The following is a 21,885-nucleotide window of genomic DNA, read 5'->3' as shown; positions in this document are numbered from 1 at the left end:
CTGAAATTATTCAATCATGGCCTGTCTCCAATGTGGATTTTTTGAGGTAGTAGAGAATGAAGTGGGTTCAATTTCCTAGGTTTCAGTAATTAAGGCCTGTGGAGGGGGAGTCATATTTGGTGGGAGACTTTTGGGTTTGTGTATATTATTTTGGGATCATGTGATCATGGGATGGGAGTTTTGATTTTCAAAATGGGGTTCGGGTTGAGATTTTGGGCGGGTCAGTAGGTCTGGTTGTGACGGATGGCGACGGGTTTGGATTTTGCAACGGAAATTCATTCTGCGAAGGAAGGGTATTTTGTGATGGGAGGTTGTTGTGCGCCGGAAGAGGAGGTTGCGATGGAAGGGGATTTGCCGTCGACAGAAGAGGAGGTTGGGACAGAAGGGGATTTGCCGTCGATGGAAGGGGAGGTTGCGACGGAAGGGGATTTGCCGTTGATGAAAGAAGATTTTGCGACAGAAGGGGATTTTGTGACGGTAGGTGGGTTTGCGACGGGGGGGGGGGGGGGGGGGGTGGGGGTGGGGGTGGTGTGTTTGTGACGAGTTGTGGGCATTTGGCGATGGAAGAAAATTTTGCACGGAAGGGGATATGGCAACAGGAGGTGGGTTTGCGACGGTGGGTTATTAGACGAAGGAGGGTAATTTGGCGACGGGGAGTGATTTTGTGATGGGTTAGATTCTGAAATAGAGAGAGATGAGGGTAGTGATGTGAGAGGGGTCTGGGATGCGGGAGAGGAAGAATCTGGTTGCTGAAACGGAAAACGGGATTCATCGAAGATTATGTGCCTGGAGATAAATATTCGGCCTGTTGATTGTTGCAGGCACCGATATCCTCGATGATTGGGGTTGTAACCAAGGAAGACACAGAGGTCAGAGCGGTAAGACATTTTGTGTGAGTTATATGGACGAAGATAGGCCCAACAGGCACACCTGAAGGTACGGAGTAATGTATAGTTGGGAGGTTGGTTGAAGAGGCATTCAAGTGGAGTTTTGTGTTGAATGACGGGAGAGGGGAGGCGATTTATGAGGTAGGCGGCAGTGGTGAAAGCATCGTCCCAATATTGGTGGGGAACAGACGTAGAGGTTAGGAGAGTGAGACCCATTTCAACAATGTGACGATGATGACGTTCGATAGTACCATTCTATTCGTGAGTGTGGGGACAGGATAGACGATGAATGATGCCAGAGGTGAGAAAATGTGATTTTAAAGCCTGAAATTCACCTTCAAAATCAGTTTGCACGTTTTTGATTTTACAGTCAAAGTAGCGTTCAATTTGAAGTTGGAAAGTGATGAAGGCATGTGCAACTTTTGATTTTGCAATGATAGAGAAAAGCCAAATAAATTTAGAAAAATCATCAATGATGCTTAAGTAATAGAAATTTTCATGAAAAGACTCGGTGGGTGAGGGCCCCCATACATCCATAAATAGTAACTCAAAAGGAGTAGAGGAACTAGATGGGGATAAATGAAATGGTAATTTATGACTTTTCCCTGATTGACAAGCATGACAAACTGAGAAACTTTTATTACTGGTGACTGCGAGATGATGCTTGGAAAGGATTGCTTTCACTGTGCGTAAAGCAGGGTGACCGAGGCGTGCATGCCATTGTGAAACCGAGACTCTTTTGCCAATGTAAGAAGTTGGACTGGTGGAGGGAGATGAGAGAGGATGCAGCGGATAAAGACCATTCTTACTCTGTCCTTGAAAGAGGATAGCTCCCGAGGATGGATCCTTGACACAGAAAAAGGACGGGTGAAATTCAAAATAAACATTATTATCATTTGTGAAATGAGAAACTGACAATAAGTTCTTTTTGATTTCAGGAGCATGCAAGATTTTGTTGAGAATGAAAGATTTTGAAGTTGAATGAAGAAGAGAAGAGCCAATGTGAAGGATTTTCAAACCTTGACCATTGCCCACTTGAATTTGATCCTATCCAGGGTAGGGATCTGCATTGAGGGAAAGGTTGTGGAGATTGGAGGTAATGTGATTTGTTGCACCAGTGTAAGGGTACCAGTTTGGATCATATTTTAGTGCAGTGGGTGTGATTGAGCTATGTTTGCTTGAGGATTGGGTGTGGAGGGAGGTTGAAATTGTTGGTCGAAACTATACTAACAAGTAGTAGCTGTATGGCCAATTTTGGAGCAGATTTGGTATTGAGGTCTGTTTGAATGTGACACATGGTGAGGTGAGATATTTTGGAAACCACGCCCCCTGCCTCTGAACCGATTTCCAGAGTGAGCAGCACCTCTATTTGAAGGTGAACCACGATGACCTCAACCATGGTAGGAGGTGGCAATATTGGCCGAGGGTAAGGTGAAGTCATTGGAGTGATTTTGGTGCTCAAGGCGATTTTCATAAGTGAGCAGGTAACCATATAGGTCATCAATAGAGATTGGATCTAATCTGGTGGTTATAGAGGTAACAAGGGAGTCATATGAGGAAGGAAGACCAGCAAGAAGATAGGAGGTGATTTCTGAGGGGCTGAGGGGATGACTAATAGCGGAGAGAGTATCTGAAAGTTTTTTTACTTTGGTGAAGTAATCGGTGATTGTGAGGGAGGCCTTTTTAAGAGTAGATAGTTGGAATTGAATACTGAGGATTTTGGCAGATAAAGTGGAAGAGAATGATTTTTCTAATGCAAGCCAGACTTCTCTAGAAGTTGTAAGACCAATAACTTGGGTGAGAAGAGATTCAGTGAGGGAAGAGAGGAGAGCACTTAGAATGGTTTGATCTTATTGTGACCAGTGAATATATGCAGGCTTAGGGATGTGTATGGAGCTATTGGAAGATGAAGGAATTGTGAGAGGTGGGCAAAAAATGGAACCATCGAGATAACCAAAGAGATTTTGACCACGGAGGTATGGAATGAATTGGGCTTGCCAAAGAAGATAGTTGTCTTTGGTGAGTTTGATTGTAATGATATGATGGAGTTGGGTGGGGAGAATGGAGGTGGCTGTAGAGAGAGAAGAACTGTTGGAAGAAGGTTGGCTTATAGAGGACACGTTGGAGGCCATGGATCAGCGACGTATGTCTTTGGAAGCTCTGATACCATGTAAAAGTAAAACAAGATAGATAGAAAAAATGTTTTCCTTCCTTGATTCTGGAAGACTACATGCAGTTGTATTTATAGGTGTTTTGTAGATAAGATACATCTGTTACAAATATTTGAAAAATATTTAAATTTGAACAGATTTTGTGATATCCTGGATTATCTTCCATAATCGTCATCCTCAACTATTTGTTTAGCTTTATCTGTTTGTTGAGATTCAGTTGTTCCAATACGGTATAAAGAAAAGTAATCTTTTGTATGATCATCCAACATCTACCTCAACACTCCGCTTTAATTCCTTCCAACAATGATACCTTGGGTTAGGTAATCTTTTTTTTTCTGAAGATAAACATCAAGGGAAGTGAAGAGACGTATTGCAAATCTCTCCACAGCTTTCCACGTTCGAAATACCTGATATTCAGTAATTTTACTCTCAGGTGGACATGTTTGTCGAAATCAACAAAACACTGAGCCTTATTTTATAATTGTTTAATCCATAAACCGCCTTTGGTACCGTATTTCATATTCTCCATCCAGACTTTATGTAGGGGTGGTTTAGAACCGAGCTGGCTCGAGTTCGGCTTCGTGTCAACTTGATCTATCGAGCTCGAGCCCTTAAATTGGCTCGTTCACCTTAACGAGCCGAACTCGATCGAAGCCAAGTTCTGTTCGTCGGCTCGCGAGCTGGCTTGAGGTGAGTCGGGATCGGTATCGGGTCGGGAGCGGGGGGACATTTTTCCTCCCCTCGTCACCGCCGAGCCCCTCCCGTCGACTGTTGTCGCTGCCTCTACCGCCGTCGACAACTGCTCACCGGCCGCCTCTGTGGCCATCTGTGCGATTTCTTCCTCTCCTCGTCGTCGCCTCTGTTTTCGTCATCATCGCCAGCGCAGCCATCATCCCCGACAATAGGTCCTTCCCAGCATCGTAACCCCCTTCCCTCCGTGTCCTCTCGACGGAAAACCTGAACAACGGGGAGAAATTAGGGGAGAAATAATCTCCCCCCTCCCCCGCGCGAAGATGATTTCGCACGTGCAAGATCATAAAGTAAAAAAAAATAAAAAATTCCTTAGCCTCTCCTTCCTCATAGCTCTTGAAAAAATTAAAAATACATTTTATAGAAATAATTTTTTATGAACTATTAGTATCTCATTTTTTTTAAAACATTTTTTCAATTGAAAATTCTTATTAAAAATCATATAATTTTCTAAGTAAGATTTTCCTACCAAGATGGGGTAGAAAACTGTATAGAAAATTTTTGAATAAGTATTTAACAGTTGATGCTGTAATACTTTTAGCATGAAGCAATTTTCATTGCAAATTTGTGTTTGACATTTTATTTGATTAAAATTTTATCGATAAGTATAATAATATATTATATTAATTATTAAATTTTATTTATTTCCCTAGAAGAGGCAATAAAAGGTCCATTTAACTTTCCTAAGAAAATTTTAAAATATTTCTTGTAATTTTCTAATAAGTTATTAATAGTAATAGTATTTTATTTAAAGGTTTTTTTGGGAATATGTATCATAGGAAAAATATTTCTAATTTTTTCTAAAATATAAATTTTCATCTAGGGGCACTAAGGAGACCATAGTAAATTTATGGCCAGATTCAAAAATTACAAAACAAGCTAGACAACAATTGGTGCATTTTAATCCATTATTAAAATTCAATCCCGAACCTCCCCTATTATTATTTTTTTTAAATGTATGCATAATTTATATATAATTTATTCAAAATCACTCCTACGTGCGAGATCATAAACAAGGAAAAAATAAACTCTTTGTCCCTTCCTCATGGCTCTTGAAGAAATTGAAAATATATTTTAGTAGAAATACGTTTCAAGAGACTATTAGTGGTTTTTTCAATAAATGTTAAAAAGAGTTTTTTTAGTAGAAATATAGGGACAATTAGTGCCTCATTTTTTTAAAATTATTTTTCTTTATAAATTCTTGTTAAAAAATCATATAATTTTCTAAGTAAGATTTTCTTGCCAAGATGGGCAAGAAAACCATATAGAAATTTTTTGAATAAGTATTTGACAGTTGATGATATAATCCTTTTAGCATGAGGCAATCTTCATAGCAATTTTGTGTTTGTCATTTTATTTGATTAAAAATTTATCGATAAGTATAATAATATATTAGATTAATTATTAATTTTTATTTATTTCCTTAGAAAAGGTAATAAGGGGTCCATTTAACTTCCCTAAGAAAAATTTAAAATATTTCTTGTAATTTTCTAGTAAGTCTCTAATAGTAATAGGATTTTATTTAAAGGATTTATAGTTTTTATTTTGGTGATTGTAAATTGATAGTGATATTTCATTTAATTTTGTTGTATTTGATTATTGTATGGAGTTTATTCATAATGTTATGCATTGCATGGAGTGTTTAGACTATTTTATGGAATGTATGGAGTGTATAAACAATTTCATAGAGTGTTTATGGAATGTATAGACAATTTTATAAAGTGTTTATGGAGTATTTATGCAGGTATTATGTATATAGATTATGCCCAATTTTAAGTAGAGGTCATGCTCAATTTTATATAAGTATTATATACATAGATTATGCTCAATTTTAAGTAGAGGTCATACCTAATCTTATACATGTATTATATATATATATATATATATATATATATATATATATATATATATATAGGTTATGCCCAATTTTATGTAGAGGTCATACCCAATTTTATGTAAAATATATGCATAATTTTATATAAAATTTATTATATATATATTTTTTGAAAAATTTTAAATGTATGTTGAAGCTCAAACTTGGCTCGCACTCGGTTAAAATTTTAGGCTTGAGATCGATAACAATTTTAGGCTCGAGACGATGTTCGGCTCGAACATAAATAGGTTCGGGCTCAGCTCGGCTCGATGCCACCCCTAACTTTATGCCTACATCTCAGGTAAAGAAGCAATAAGCTTCTTAATTTGCTAATCATTTTAGAACGAAACCAGGTTTAATCCAACACCTTTTATTACACTTTCATGTATTAGACAAATAGATTTTTGACTTGTAATGTTTAATCCTGTAGTTTTTTTTTTTTCTCTTATGCCTTGTACAAGCATATTTACATGTCTAAAGCTTGGGGAAAAGAATTGTTTATGACAATTTGCCTTCTATTCTACAATAGAGGTGAGGAGGAAAAAACAAGCAAGACGAGAGACGACTCTTCCCCTACCCTTCTTTCTGCCCTTTCATGGAGAGCAAAAGTAGGCGTCTTCCTTCCCAACAAGTGGAAGAAATCTTGTGTGATTTCTATCTTCCCAACATTATTGTTTATCAAATTAAATTAAGATAAAAGTAGATTAGGACTTACAAATCATTGCATTTTATTTCATTTATTTGAACGATTTAATACATAAAACATGCTACAGAGAAGTTGGTGGCCAGTTCAAGCCTGAACCAGAACCAAAACCAAAACACTTCTCTTGAATCTCCAACAAAAAAAAAAAAAAAAAAAAAAAAACTTTAGGTGTTCACGAATCTGCAGTTCTTCCTGACTTCTCCTGTGGTGAAGCTTTCTTGATTGGTGACGTTACCCATCTTGACCATGGAGTCCGCGAACTGTTGGAAGAAGGCCACCGAATCGTGTGCGTATTTGACGACGAGGTCCTTTGTTTGGAATCCCAGCAGCCCGGTGTACATCTCCTGATCCGAGTTGAGAAGCCCTTCGCCTCTGAGCAGGTACTGGTAGAAGGAATTGTCGAACAGGTTGGGTGTTAATTGGTCCAGTGCGGCGATGTTGTCGTCCCCGCCGTGAACGGGGCATTTGTTTTTCAGATTGCTAAGGTGTGAACCAGCCAGAGGGGATTTCCCTGCTGTTGTCTGGAAATCTCCGTAGATTCTAGCCCTGAAGTTTTCGCAACGAGCCATGCCTATGGTATGTGCACCTGCACAAGTGAAGTCGAGGAAATTCCTTTTTTTTGTTATTGCAATCTAGAGGGATGACCGTGCTCGCAGAGTTTAAATCTCTTGAAAGAAAAAAAAAAAGGAAATTCTGTAATGGACGTGCGAAGCAGATGGAAAGGTTACCTACGAGAGCCACCATATCAGTGACAGAGAGGCCTTGGTAAATGAATTTGTTGACGAGAGTGAGTAACCCTTGATCTGGAGTAGGAAGATTTTCGTTCGCTAAGCTAAAGCTCGCAGTTCTGGAATCCTTTCTTCCCAGTGGGACGTCCCAGTACGGTCCTCCGACCTGCATTAATTTGTTCATGCAGCAGAAATAAATTAATTAAGAACTCGTCTTCATCGCGGTAAGAGACGGCAGCAACTATCAAACGAAACGAAGTTTCTTTACCAAAATAACTGCATCTCTTGCTGCAATAGTAAGTATGTCAGCACATGAAACAACTCCCGGGCATTCCGACTCCAGCTTGTTCTTAATCCTGTCGATCAATTCGTACCCTCGAAGGGAGTTCACATTGCTGGATGCTTCCTTCTCCCCTTTGAGCGTGTACGTGTCATCCAGCAAGATGGATCCATCACATCCCTGCAACAATTTTTTTACAAACAATTAATTGACAGCAGTGAGATGATTCTTAAGCAGTTCTTCATAATGTTGACAAGCGATTAACCAAAATGGAGTGACGGACCTGCACGAAGCAGTCGTGGAAATGGAGACGCAGTACGGAAGCAGCCATCCGCGTTTCCGAAAGCACAGAGCACTCCATCTCCTTCCTCACAATCTCCAAAGCGTTGGGGCACGTCGACGCGTAGTAATCCAGAGTGAGATAAGGTTCGGCGGCATTTAAGCTACCAATGATATTAAAGAAGATCAAAGAGAAGAAGACGACAAGGGAGCAGTGAACGGAGAACGACGCCATACTGTGTATGAGTGGAAGGGTGGATGGATTGTGCAGTTATAAACGAGATGAAACTGGTTGATTCTGCGATTATCTTGCGTTTCATTTTGGAGGCTTATGCGTGAAGATCTCTTCTGGTCAAGAGAAGATGCAACAAATTAGTAATTAGTAGGTCGGGTGGGTGGGTGCTCCCAAGCTAAACGATCAACCTGTTCGACCTTAATCCAAGTATTTATATGGACATAACTAAAATAATCGCAGGTGATTTTATAGTAAACGAGACTTGAGGCTAACGTGTGTCACTCTATAGCAATCTTGGCCTTCTGATCATGGCATTGGAAACGAATCGACGGGCATCTGGCGGCCATGAACGTTCAAAGATAGCTCGAGGGGGCAGACTTGTTTCATTTATTAATGGTAAGGAGAGAGAAAACGAAGTAAATTTTGGGTGGTCTGATTAAGCTACTGCTTCGGATAATTTTTCTCTTTAAAATGTGATCTTTTGATTGTTTGGTTTGGTGAATTGCGGCAGATTTTTCAGTATCCAAACCTTGTAAGAAACAACAGCTTGGACTTACAGGGCATCTGAGAATCGGTTACCCACAGGGACGACGAACCATGGAAAAATAATTGGATAAAATATCAGTGTCATGATCCAATTGAGTAGGAGGGGGCCATCACTGTTGGGTCTGCAACTCAGCCCTGATGAATTTTTATTTCATCAAATTCTTATTTGTATTTTTTTAAGCCGAGAAATTGAATTGATCAGAACATAAATAACATATTAAAAGCAATTTTTTTTTTGAAAATTCAAACTAAATAATAACATTTTAAAAAGAGTCTAATTGAAGACCCATGTGCATGAGAGACAAATAAAAAAATTTATCCTACCTTCCATCTGCATTATCCTTTTTTTTAATTTTTTTTTTTTAATTGATCTTGGCTAGTTCAAGTACTTAGATTCATTTGAAACCTGAAACCATGGCATCATGAAGTAGACAAAATTGGAGTTACAGTGACTACAAACTAATAATCATATAAAACCTTATTTACAGAGATCTACAGCAAGAATTGCAGATTTATGACGCACCAGCAATCACATGTTTACATTTTCTAGGCAGTGATGGGTCTGAGCAGATCATTCCGTCATCTTTGGATCAGACATCCTCAGGCTACTCTCACTACAAGCATCTTTCAAGTTACCTATTGGCCCGCTCTTAGGATCTGATTGGCATATGCGCTTTCTGGATTTTCTTTTAGTTGCAATGGTGTTAGCAGCAATCTCAACAAGCTGTGGAATACCTGGCCTGACTTCCTCTTTAGTAGGCTTTCTTCTGCTCAATTTCTTCTGCATCCCACCATTCGGATGAGAATGTACCCCACTGGAGGTGGACTTTTCACAGCTCTTATCCCCTCTGTTTACGCTTTCTTGTTTCTGTACAGACGGTCCAAGAGTGAATGGCTCTGAAGATGTTCCTGTTAAATTAGCAACATTTCTACGTTTGGCAACTAGACCGGGTTTACGTGAATGAGCATTGCCTCTCATACTGCAAGCCTCACTTTGTTCCCGCTCTCCGATTTCCCCGACGGTGGCCGGAACCTTCTGTAATGAAAAAATATCCAATCAGAAATACACTGTTAATATCAAACCACATTCCTAATATACACAATGAGAAAGGACAGGGAAATAGAAAACAAAGACCCAAAGTAGCAAGATTGAAGCAGCGGATAACAAATTTATTTGCAAACAAACATAATGAAAGGAGGAACTTGACATAGCCACAGCATTGTGAATAGTTCATAACAAGGTTTTACCATTTTATGGCACCTATGCATGACAAAAGACACCGGGGAAAAAGATGGTGTAAAGTGGAAAACTTTAGCAAGAGTAAAATTGGACAGATAAACCCAAAGGAGTAAGAGACAAGCTTCTTTTTCATCATGTACAAAATCTATTAATAGCATAAAAATGCATTACACTTAATATGAATGATACAGAAAAAAAAGAGCATTAATACGAGAATGGAGAACCTCTAAGGCAACCATAAGTTCTTTCATCAGATTTTTTGCCTAATTTAATACTAAACAGTAGGCTTTGCAAATGGTCTCATCATAATGATCAGCACAGAGTACTGAAAATATTTTCCTCTCACAACAGATGTTCAGGTATAAAAAATATCTTGTCAAAGGATATTTTATACCTTCAGTGGAGCTCAAAGTGAAAAAACCCAATGATAATGACCATTGCAGATTGCATGGTACAGAACATATTTTCCTTTCTCAACGGATACTGAGGTGAAGAATCTTGTAACACCGGATAAAATTTGGTGTCCTACACCTTCAAATGGAGCTCAAAGTGAAAAACATATCGACAATTGGAAGCAAGATATACCGACAAATTGGACTGCAGGGATTATACTTTAATGTCCCAGATTGCATGTTAGGTTGTTGTCATACACATGGTTCATTCTAATTATATACAATTTGCATACTATAGTTATGACGTCAGATCTTTCAGACAAATTTAACAGAAGATAAGAATAAAAATATTATGCTTAGTGCCATCATCATTGAACTACTCAAAATGAAATGACAAAACAGTTAATAATAACAACAATAACTATCTGGTGATAGCATCATGAAGACTTCAATCAAAAGAAAGAAAACTTCTCGGAAATAAATATTGGTCCTAGCAGCGAGAACAGTGTCATTTCGCCAGAAAATTCAAAAGGAGCACAATGCTGGTGTATGTCAGAATAGTCAAACAGACATCTCAAGCAAGAGAGAGTTCTTGCTATTTAAGTACAATAATGTCAAGAATTAAACTATCAGAATATGGGAAGTAATATACCTTAATCTGTGCATCAGGATGATGGGCACAATCGACTTCTTCTACTTCAGAGTCACTCATCTCCTCGCATTCAAACTGTACATCTTCCTCAATTTCTTCATCTGAATCACTTAATTCTTCCTGTTCCATCACTATTCCTGGAGGAGAAAGGTCCTCAAAATCATCACGGGGATGAATTTGCATGCTAGTTCTAATAATACTATGCTCCATATCAGCTTGTTGGTCTTCCTCGTTGATTGTAATATGTGATACACTAGTATTGGGCCCACTTGCATTATGTTTCACCTCACCTCTTCTTTCTTTCAGTTTCTCCTTTCCTGCAGGAGAACTTAAGCCAAAGTCCAGTTCTTTTGCCTTGCAGGATGTCATGGCAGTAGTCCACCTACAGTCATCAACTTGAGGTGGATGTAAAATCTGTTCTGAACCAAAGTATGTGTTGGCCTCAGAAGACACAACTACTGAATCACTATTTACACAATCAGCCCTCTGCAAGAGCGGATGAAAGTCAACACTAAATAAATTTTGAGTAGATTCCTTTGATGTCATGGGGGAGCGAAGATAATCAATATTACTATTTACAATATGAGCCCTCTGAGGGCCACAAAGAAATGAGGGGTTAGACTGCAACAGATGTCCCGGAGAAAAATTAAACATACTAGAAGCAGTACCACTTGAGCTTATTGGTAAATATAGTGGAGCTTCACTGCAAGGAGCCTGAAACAACAGAGGATGCATTCTGATATCAGATTCAGTAACATTTTCCTCTAAAACACTTTGATCTGCCAAAGTTCTTGGATCTTGTGTAGATGGATTTTCACCACTTAGTAGTGGCTTTTGATTCTTCAAATGGTTTGCAGTAATGGCTGGCATAGTTGTGCCATTATCAGTAGCAGCTGTTCTAAGAAAGGAAGACTTAGAGATCACTCGAACAGAAGGTGGCAGGTTTACAGGAGGCAAGTCGGGTGCCAACTTAACCATTCTTGTTGCATTACTTTTGCGTGCTCTGTAGGGCCGGTTGCTGACAGGAGGCCTTGAGGGATTTGAAATCCATTGTTGAGAAGCTACAGTATATGATGCACTATATCTAACATTGTTATACTGGGATACATGCTGCATGATGTATGACGACTTTTGAGTAGCCACAAGCGCGCTTGAAGAAACATTCTGTTGAAAAGATTCTCGACATGCATCCGTAGTCCTAGACCAGTTTTCAGGCCTGTAATCTGCTAAGAGTGCCTCATGCATGCACACTTCATCTTCCTCATCTACATCATCTTTTGCACTATTGTCCACTCCACCCACAGCTCTGACCTTGTCAATATCATCAGGTCCATTAGAAGCACCAACCTGATAAGCATCAATGAATTCATGTGTTAAGAGTGATGTCTTTTTTTTACTGAACAAAAGCAAGCCAAGCCATCCAAGGGGTAGCATGGGCACTTTGGTTTTAGGTATATATATCTCTCAGGATTTTCTGTTTTTTAAAAGAAATCCATTTGGAAAGCTATGCAAACTAGCTTAACTTACAAGCCACCCAAGCATTTTCTCATAGTAGGAAAATATTGAGAAAATAACAAAATAAAAACCATGTGACATAGAAAGTGCTGAAATGTCATTTTCTGAGAATAGGGTTGCTACACATTTAAATATTATAATAGTGCTATAAGGTTCTTCAAGATGCTTGAAATGCTTGCACAACACCCTGAAATAAACCAAGATAACAATTTAACACACCTTAGGGTTCATCAGTAGAGATCTTTGTGTATCCTTCACAGATTTCTAGGTTTTTTTTCTTATTTGGTCAAAATTTACTATCAGAGAGCTTCCAAAATTAAAGAACAAACTCACCTCAGATGAGTTAAAAGATGATTTAGCTTTGCATTTTTGCCTCCTCATCATCTCATATAATCTGCGTTTTTCTTTTGATGCCTCATCCATTTTATATGACTTCTGAGTTCCCATTGCAGTTCTCCATTGTCGTGGCAATAAGGACGGGTCTCTATGTGGGACATAGAATTTCCATACAGACATCCAATCAAGCTTGAAGACTCTGAGCCCCTATTCATGATAATTCCAAAGCACATCAACAAATAGCATCAAAATGACAATAGATAAAATAAAAAGGAAAAAAGCTAATTTTCATTACCTCATGTATACGTGCTTTTTCTTCAGCTGTCAATGGAGAGGTCTTCATCCTCCGAACTGCCTGCATTAAGAAGAAGAGCAAACCGACATTGAAAAGATTAACACAAGGATTTAGAGCTGACCTCCACCAATCTTAACTTATGCGACTGTGGCCCAAGGTGGGTAAGCTTTTATAAGGCCTTAGAAGACCTACTTAAAGCCCTAAAGAATGGCCCAACAAGACATGTTAAATGGAAAGGATGACTGAACCAAACAACTCACGAACTCATGCCCTGTCAGCTATTAACTTTTTTTTCTTAGCATAGTCAGAATGAAATTCAATTAGGAAGAGGAGATACAAAAAAAACTCATAAAGGTCAAAGGTGTACTAAGGAGAACTCAACAGAAGAGAGAAACAAAAACAAAAGGAAATAACATAAAATGAAAAGTGTGATCACATTAATCGAGGGGGAAGGAGTTTTCCAGCATGTGAGAAGGAATTTTCCAGCATTTGTTGGATCAAAGCTAACTCTGGCCAAGTAGGTTGGCAAGTCCTCAATCTCACCAATTATTTGGAGGAAGTGTCAAGGGAAAGATTTGTTCTCCAACGCCCAGCTATAAAAGATTGTTGTATAGGACCTCACTAATCATAGACCCACATTTCCTGCAGCAGGAATCATACTGCCAACTCTTTAGCTGGGGATAGAGCCCCCTTATAACTTGTTGTTGGAGTTGTTCTGGTTTTTGTAACTTTTACTGATGTAGACCTGTGTTTTTTTCTATCTTTTCCTCTGCCCTCAGGCAATGTATTTTCACATTATTGAATTCTCCTCTCTTTTATTTTTTTTTAAAGAAAAAAAAATGAAATCTCCTCTTCTCCTTGTCAAAAAAATGAAAAATAAAATAAAAAAGACTAACCCTTTTTACCAAGAGAAGCTCAGAAAAGTTTTAAATGAGTCAATCTCAATAAAATCACAATAACCAAAGGGCATAAAGTATATAGAGAGATGTTTCCTTCATAATCTGAATGACTCCATCAACCAGCCAGAGGTCTTTGGAGCAACCACCAAAAATGAGCTTAAGCTAACCAACATGAGAATCGAACTAACAGAGAAAAACCGCCATAATAATATCCATGAAGGAAGCTGTTGACCTCTAGTTGACTCAATTGTAGATCTAAGCGGTTGGCATAATGTAGAGAATTCACTGACCCAGAAAAAGGGTGTCATGGACTACCATCTCGACAATAACCCATGTTAAGTGGCCCCTTCCTTCAAAAAGTCTCTCATTCCACTAATCTCAAATGCACCAAGAAATGGCAGCAAGAAACCATTCCAAGTGTTCCCATAACTTACCCATCAAAACAGCATCTGATTATTCACATACTTTTTTTGTTTGAAAATGATTGTTTATGTAAATCTCAAAAGAAAGAAGAGAAAAGATCGTGGAGATCAAACTCATGCAGTGATAATAAGACATCCCATATTTTACGATCAGCTAATCACTAGGCTGATAATCTTGCAAATTCTGGTTTACCCAGAAATTGTATCTTTGTAGGGGACTCTATTCCACCTGGGGCTTCAGCTTTCTCTCCCTTTCTTATTGAAAATTTTTCTTTTTAATGACAAAAATAATAAGATATCCCATACATTTCAAGTAAATTTAGGAAAAAAAAAAAACCGAAAAGACAGTGGAGGTGGTCAAATTTGCAAAAAAAAGTGTTAAGAGAAATTAGGGTTTATATACCCTTCTTCCCTTATTTATAACTTACATAATATACAAAACTACATTCATGTCCCTATTGCTCATAAACACTAGACATCTACTTTTTTTAGAAAAAATAATTTCCTTAAAAATACTCCCCTTCAATCTGAAGCAGATAACTTCAGCTTGTTATAAAATATGTCAAACAATTCCACATTCTATGCATAAGAAAAAAGAAAACTAAAATTTTTTCTTCAAAATCAACAGTTTTTCATTGTTTTGTGGCCTTTATGCAATCTTTGACTTCTTTGTGGCTTCATTGTTTGAGCTTGCACTTGTAAGATGGTTCATGGACTTAAACTTCATCGGTACCCATACTCCTCTCTTTCTCCCCCTCGAGGAGAGGAATACATGCCAATGATCCCCGGCTTCAACTTTCAAATCCCCTAGATGAACTTGCTCTGATACAATGTTGAATTGGCAAGAGAAAAAGTGTTTTAGAGAGGTTAGGGTTTAGAAAACCCTCTCCCTATTTATAACGTAAATAATATTCAAAATTTCATCCATGTTACAACAACTTGTAACCCTTAGGAACTTTTTAAAAACTTTCCTAGAAAATAAACAAAACCACATGAACTCTAAAATATAACTTCTATAGAGGTCAAACTTATGCAGCGGATACAAGACATCTCAAATCTTAAGGGTGCAGAGCAACCAACCTAGTTGTGTAAAAGATCCAACCCACAGTATAAATCTTTCCGTCTAAACAGCATCTTTGCAGAGGTAACAATCAAGCATTGTCAAAAAACGATTCCACAGAAGAGCACCAAGGCCCGATCCATGCATTGCTCAGTGTCAAACAAATAATGACCAAAAAGAAAAGCCCAACTCATTTTTTTTTCTATTGAAAGGTAGCCAAACTCTAGTGATAGAAAAGTTTTTATCTTTGATTTCGAATGGATTAAACCAACAATAAGAGTACACAGGTTCAATTAGCAAGATCTTTTACAATTACTGTCAACATTGAGATTGCCATGACCAAGATGGGAAATGAAATAAGAAACTAAACATAATTATCAACCTACAAAGAGACAATAGAAAGAAAGAAAGGCAATGGCAGGCACAGTTTTTAAAGATTAAATGAGTTAAGAAGGTAAGGCCATTAAAGGAAAAAAATCTCCAGCCAAAATATTAATGGCTTTTTTAATATATACAGTAGGGAAATAGGATTTTAAAAAAGAAGGAATATTTCATAGAAATCTTCTGCTGCGTGTTACCTTTATTGGATTTTCAGGTGCTTTGGATGAGCTGCGATTCTTTGCCCGAACAAAGATCTGCAAGAAAAGACATCCACATGTTAAAAAGACACTCACAAAGGGTGCTAAATTGGGTCCCTCCCTGCAATCTCTTGTTGTAAGGGGAGGTCTCCCTTGATGTATTCTCTTGCTTTGCTTCGTAATAAAATCATCACCGTTTCAAAAAAAAAAAAAAAAAAAAAAAATCTCAGAAAGGAGGTAGCCCTATCTTAAAAATGTAATAGGTTTATAACTTAAAATTTATTGTGAATTTTTAGTAGGGGTCAAATGAGTGTTACAGTGAACACTAGGGTTCAAGTCTTACACATTGCATGGAGCATCCTGGATGTGGGTACAAAGCAATAAAATGACTAAAACAAAAAGTGATAAATGCCTTTGTGATGACTAGAAGGATCTCTAGTTCTTCCCTAGATGAACAATTAAGAGAAATACAGAAAAATGTCAAATGCATAGCATATAAATATCTAGATTTTTCTGCTTATCTATTCTTACAGATTCTCCACTCTTCATCATAGCCCTCTCCAAATCTATCAAGGATGGCTGCATGCATCAACCTGTTAATATTCTATCAGTTGGTACTCTATTGCCACGTGCTCCAATTCTTACTCTTTATGTACAAGAGACCTACTTATAACTAGTGTCCGTGATGTCTACTAAAAGGTCATCATCTGTTTTCTATGATTAGCACCATTAACAGATGACCAATGACAGACTAAATGGTGTTCTAGTTTCGGCTTTTCACTTCCATTAGATGAATATCAAGAGGAACACAGTACTCATTCATGGATAGCAGGGATCAAGTAAATTGCGGTAACTATTGGATGATTCAAACAAACCAACTTGTTATAGGATACTCATTTGCATCTCCTTTCACCAGCGGATGGTTTAGACACTGTTAAATTGATGTGGACCCTCTAAAAGAATCACCTCAAGAAAGCTAACTTAAAGAGACATACATAGCATTTTAAATACTCATATACATTTTGTAGCTCTCTGGTGTACAAGTTTCCTTCTTTGAGAGAACCTGAATCCAAGTCAATAAGATCAAGCATGTTTTAGTGAATACAAAGTCACGTGAATCTGACAAAAACTTGTCATGCTTTGGTCAGTCAATAGATAGCTTTGACCGCATCAAGCAATCCATTTTTCAGAACAATAAACCCCCATAGATCTACCAAATGTATGAATGAACTCAGACTTCGCTGAACACAGTCCTTTGCATCATGATTTATCCATAAGCAGAAACTTGAGCCCCTCTTCCACATATATGGCAAACATAAACAAATAGGGGCTTCACTAGTCAAGTGAATCATCAAAGAGTTGATTTCTCTGTGAATGTGATTGCTACCTATGAAAGGGGCTATTCCAAGTCTCTATTTCCTCCATAAAATTTATGTTGAGCCATGAAGGACCAAATTCCGTTAATAGCAAAATAACTAAGGTATTCAATAACTCACTCCATCAATATCTGAGTTATTCAATGGGTCATGATGGAGTAGTTCTATAATTAAAGTTAAAATGAAAAAATGTCAAAAGTTTTGTTTATAACGGGAGAAAACATCCTAATGTTGAAAGTACTATGCATTGATACAGTTACTTTGAAGTTAGAAATGACCTGGTGCTTGGTTTTGCAAGGAAGGAAACGATGTTGGATAGCTTTCCAATCATTGTTATATTCCATTAGACCCAATGCTAGCAATCTGCATCACATTTCCAAACAGTACACAGTTAAGAAAACAGTAGAAAGCACAAAAAAAAATTCCATGCACGAAAAAGAACATGAGAATGCTCCACTCAATCAAGTAAAAAACTTCACTGAAATAACAAACTACTGCAAAACAAGAAAGCACATATCCATAAAAAAAAAAAAAAATTTAATTAATTTCCGCCCAAAATATCTTGGGTTCACTGACCTGTGGAACATACAAATTTCCGCCCACCTCATTCAATAGTCAAGAGCAGCAACATTACAAATAAAGAGCACATTACATCCTCTCCAACAATGTTGAATAGGGATGCACTGGAAGTTCCTCGTCTATATCTTGTTGTAAGCAGTTGTTAGGCATCTGAGTTGTACTTTTTGGTGTTTGCTATTAGGCTTCCACTCATATGTTTCTTTTTCTTTCAGCTCCCCAATCCTAGAGAAGGTGTGTGTTTTTATTTTATCTTATCACTTAATAAAAATAGTACGCTGTTAGGAAAAAAAGAGAGCAAAACTCAAATACAATAACCACAAACCTAAATCAATTTCAAAGTCCCCACAACCATTTATTGTCTCTAAGTCTTTCTTTTGATAACCAATCAGCTACAGCTTTCGCTCATCCAGGTACATGAGGCTTTGAATACAGAATTGTTTTACCAAAGATCGTTCTAACAACCGAAAGATTTGTCAGAAACTCATAAAGCTCAGGCTAAATGATCTATCAATCATAAGCACTCAATATAGTTAGAGCCTTCAAACATCTTTCACTGTTCTACCATAACAGATGTTCTCCTAAGAATGGTAAACTGCAACATGTCTAGAAAATTTTAGCAGTCATTCTTCCTCTATAGATCCTAGCTGACACAAAGGGACATCATAGGCTTCAAAGAGGAGTACAGATGAAAAATAATGCAGATAGAGAAACTGACCCACAGAGGAATCAAGTCACAGTTGTCCTACATTTTCATCATGTGGGTGCACCCTTTTGTGGGCATGCCTGTTTATCTCCAAAGAGCATGAAAAGAAACAAATCAATTTTTTTCTAGACACTTGATTTTCATCATGTGGGTGCACCCTTTTGTGGGCATGCTGTTTATCTCCAAAGAGCATGAAAAGAAACAAATCAATTTTTTTCTAGACACTTTCCTCAAAAGATTCAATTTGTGTTGATCCTTCCCTTGAGTGTTTCATCCCTATGACCAGTCAAGTATAATCCACTTAATCCCCTTTTCATGACCACATATCTTTCAGGCAAAGCAATGGAAACTTTTCATCCAGATGAGAGGCAGGAACATGCAAAAGACCAAAGCAGGAAAAAAGAAGAAGTAAACATCCGTTGTTTTATCAATAGAACAGAGAAAACCAACAGACTGCATTTTGAATTACTATGAGAATTAAATCCCCTCTAGGACAGAAAATAAATGAATTCCGCTAAGCTTTATATCATTGAAAGAAACTGTACAAGTTGCTACCCATTTAGGTAGGGATGGAACTGGCACAGGTTAGACAGGGGACCTACCCTCACCTCAACTGCTTACCAGAGGGATGAGTTTCATCCCTGATCCCGTGGGTGGGGCAGGCGAAAGATCCGTCGCAGGAGGGAACAAGTTTCCCCAACCATGACTACCAGGGTATTTTTACCATTTTGCCCTTACATTTACCAAATGACATATATTTAACCCCCAGAGAAATTATCTTTTTGGACAAAAGATAAGCCAGTTATGGGGCAACAACTCTTCTAATAAAAAAAACTTAATCATGTGACCTTTTTTTTATCAAAATGACTAAAAAAAAAGCAAAGTGAAGGCATTTTGGTGATATTACATGAGGGTGGGGGGTGATAGGGATAGGGTTTGAAATCCTATCCCATCATGGGTTTTAATGGGTACGATGTTCATAGTCAGGGTAGCAGGGTGGGGAAGGGTCCAGTATTAAAAGCCAAATCGAGTTCCATCCCTATATTTAAGTGGCCATCTCATGACATGTCAACAAGATTGTTATGGTCCTGGGGTTAAGTACCTATGTCTTCCGCTCCTAACAGGCCGGTCTTTTGGGTAGTATTGGCTAGGTGCTTAACATTTGGTATCAGAGCGGACTCCCACGTCGCGAGTTCGAGTCCCAGGGCGCGCAAAGGCTGGATTAAAATTACTGGTAGGTTCGGAAGGGGCGACCTAGCGGAGGGGGCGACCTGGAGAACTGCGAAGGGGCATTAGGAGTAGGCCGCCGCTAGAGTAGGCTACCAGGTTGGGCCAGTGTCATTGCGCCGCCGTGGTCGTCGGCTCGCGAAGGTGGGGTGTGATGTTATGGTCATGGGGTTAAGTACCTATGTCTTCTGCTCCTAACAGGCCGGTCTTTTGGGTAGTATTGGCTAGGTGCTTAACAAAGATACATAAAAACAATAGTAGAAACAAGTACTGCTATAATTTTATGTATTATCAAGAAAATGTAACATACAATACCTAAATCCAAAAAGATTACAAAAAGGGCATTGAACTCACTCATCTTCCGCATCAGTGAACAGCACCCGATTAGCCACAGGTGCAGACGGAGGCTTATGGGGAAATAGTGTGGAATTAAACAGTGAGAAGAACTTTTGAGCCAAGTCTACAATATTCTTTGGAACAAGAGCAACTGATTGTTTCTTGCTGCTTTCTACCAATGTGCCAGCTAAAGTTTTTTTGGGTTGTTGATTCTGTTCTTGCACTTCTATACGACCCGATGAAGGACCACCATCTTGATGAATTACTTCACTCATAGTGACTCTAGGAAGAGGAAAAAGAGGCACTCTCTCAAAGCGATCGCTCCGGTGCACATCCTGAAGATGCCTTTGTGTATATTCTTGTGCAGCTGAAAGATTAATGAAACAATTGTTATATACACAATATCAACCTACTGATTCCTGCACTGAGAGCAGAGCAACCATTTACCGTTTGTAACATCTGCAACATATTTCCCGGCAAGGCCTAGCGGTGGCACATCCAGAACTGTCATAACAGAATCTCCAACCACTGGAATCCAGGCGGAATTGTCCCCCATTTGTCCCAGGCATAAAGTACTATTAGATTTCGGGGGATCTTCTGAAACAGAAGGATGTACGTATGGAGGCTGAAAGTAAAGATTTGGGTGGGGATTTTTCCTTTGCAACAGCGATTCATTGCGAATACCAATCAACTCCATAATCAATCTCTGGACATCACTTGCTATATGCTGCTTTGAAGGCTCAAACACAGAGAGGGAGAATACCTGAATTAAGAGCTGCACATGCTCATGGATCAAACAGTAAAGTTGCCCAATCTGGTGAGCAGTGAAACCATTGATCATGCCAGGATGGGGAAGATTAGGGGCACTATTTACTGCAGTTTCTGCCGCAGATGGGTACACGGCCGAAATTGGCGCGTTGGAAGGTAAAATTGGGCGCAAGGGAAGCTTGGCTTGCCCGAGAAGCTTATTTTTGTTCCGAGCAGAAACCTTCTGCCGCCGATTCTGTCTAGTCTCCGGTCTCCGGCGATCAGCATAATTTTTGTCATCATGGGGTTTCCCAGTTCTATTTCCGTTTTCCTCGGTTTCGCTCTCAAGGGCTTCTTCGATTTCTAGCTCGAAATCTGCGTCATTGTCATCTTCCTCGTCTGACAATTTTTTGGCACTCGGATCGACTTCCTCCTCGCCGCCGTCGAGAACTGCTGTGAGAAACTTGCGGTACTCTTCCTCATCATCCGCATTCTGAAGGTCCTCGTCGTCGTCAGTCTCCTGAAGAAAAGTCTCCAATTCGTCCAACGAGAAGTTGGCGAGAGAGTATCGAGCTCTGGTTCGCCTGCAGATCGGATCCTCTTCGGTGGTATGATCAAATCCGACCTCCCCATTGCCGAGGTTTTCCTCCGCCTGCATTACGACTTCTTCTTCTCCTTCGTTGTTGTCCGCATTGTACTGAACTTGGGGCGATGAGAAGGAACGATCCCCGCCGTTGACATTAGGCTCGCTTTCGGAGCTGAGGCTGGAAGAGGGTTCCGGTGAAAGAGAGGATTTCAGAAAAGGGTTGAAGTCTAAGTCTTCTTCTTCCTCTTCCTCCTCATCTTCAGCTCTCGGAATTGCCACCGATGGAGAAGTCATGGTGGAGGAAAGGAAAGGAAAGGGCGCCGTCTATGGAGTGACAGTACGACGGCTGCCGGCGCCTGAACCCGAATCTCACCGGAGTACGTTGTTACGATATGTACTTGCAACGTCACATGTGAGAAGCATAACCTGTGACGTGGCAGCTATATGGAAACCTCTCCTCGAATTTTCGTAAGCATGCGCGGGACATGAA

General features: G+C 38.9%; 2 protein-coding genes across 2 annotated transcripts; both read right to left on the bottom strand.

The window, feature by feature from the left end:
- Positions 1–6,548: 6,548 nt before the first annotated feature.
- On the bottom strand, positions 6,549–7,906 carry LOC137937464 (peroxidase 11-like). Its single transcript, XM_068782522.1, has 4 exons — positions 7,676–7,906; positions 7,381–7,572; positions 7,113–7,278; positions 6,549–6,970 (listed from the first exon to the last, which is right to left on the bottom strand). The coding sequence occupies exons 1-4, from the start codon at positions 7,904–7,906 to the stop codon at positions 6,549–6,551; spliced, it is 1,011 nt and encodes a 336-aa protein (XP_068638623.1).
- A 995-nt stretch (positions 7,907–8,901) lies between these two features.
- LOC137937234 (uncharacterized) lies at positions 8,902–21,755 on the bottom strand. The gene is made up of 8 exons (XM_068782319.1): positions 20,510–21,755; positions 20,081–20,429; positions 17,496–17,580; positions 15,842–15,898; positions 12,883–12,942; positions 12,585–12,794; positions 10,737–12,083; positions 8,902–9,488 (listed from the first exon to the last, which is right to left on the bottom strand). Exons 1-8 carry the CDS (start codon positions 21,687–21,689, stop codon positions 9,024–9,026), a joined length of 3,753 nt encoding a protein of 1,250 aa, XP_068638420.1. The 5' UTR covers positions 21,690–21,755; the 3' UTR covers positions 8,902–9,023.
- Positions 21,756–21,885: the final 130 nt, after the last annotated feature.

The sequence above is a fragment of the Aristolochia californica genome, unplaced genomic scaffold (assembly GCF_029961685.1).
Source record: "Aristolochia californica isolate CCGP_79_NKW_82.1479 unplaced genomic scaffold, dmAriCali1.0.hap1 SCAF_7, whole genome shotgun sequence".
Classification (NCBI taxonomy): Eukaryota; Viridiplantae; Streptophyta; class Magnoliopsida; order Piperales; family Aristolochiaceae; genus Aristolochia; species Aristolochia californica.
Note: the sequence above shows the minus strand (reverse complement) of the source record. Positions and strands in the feature narration are given on the sequence as shown.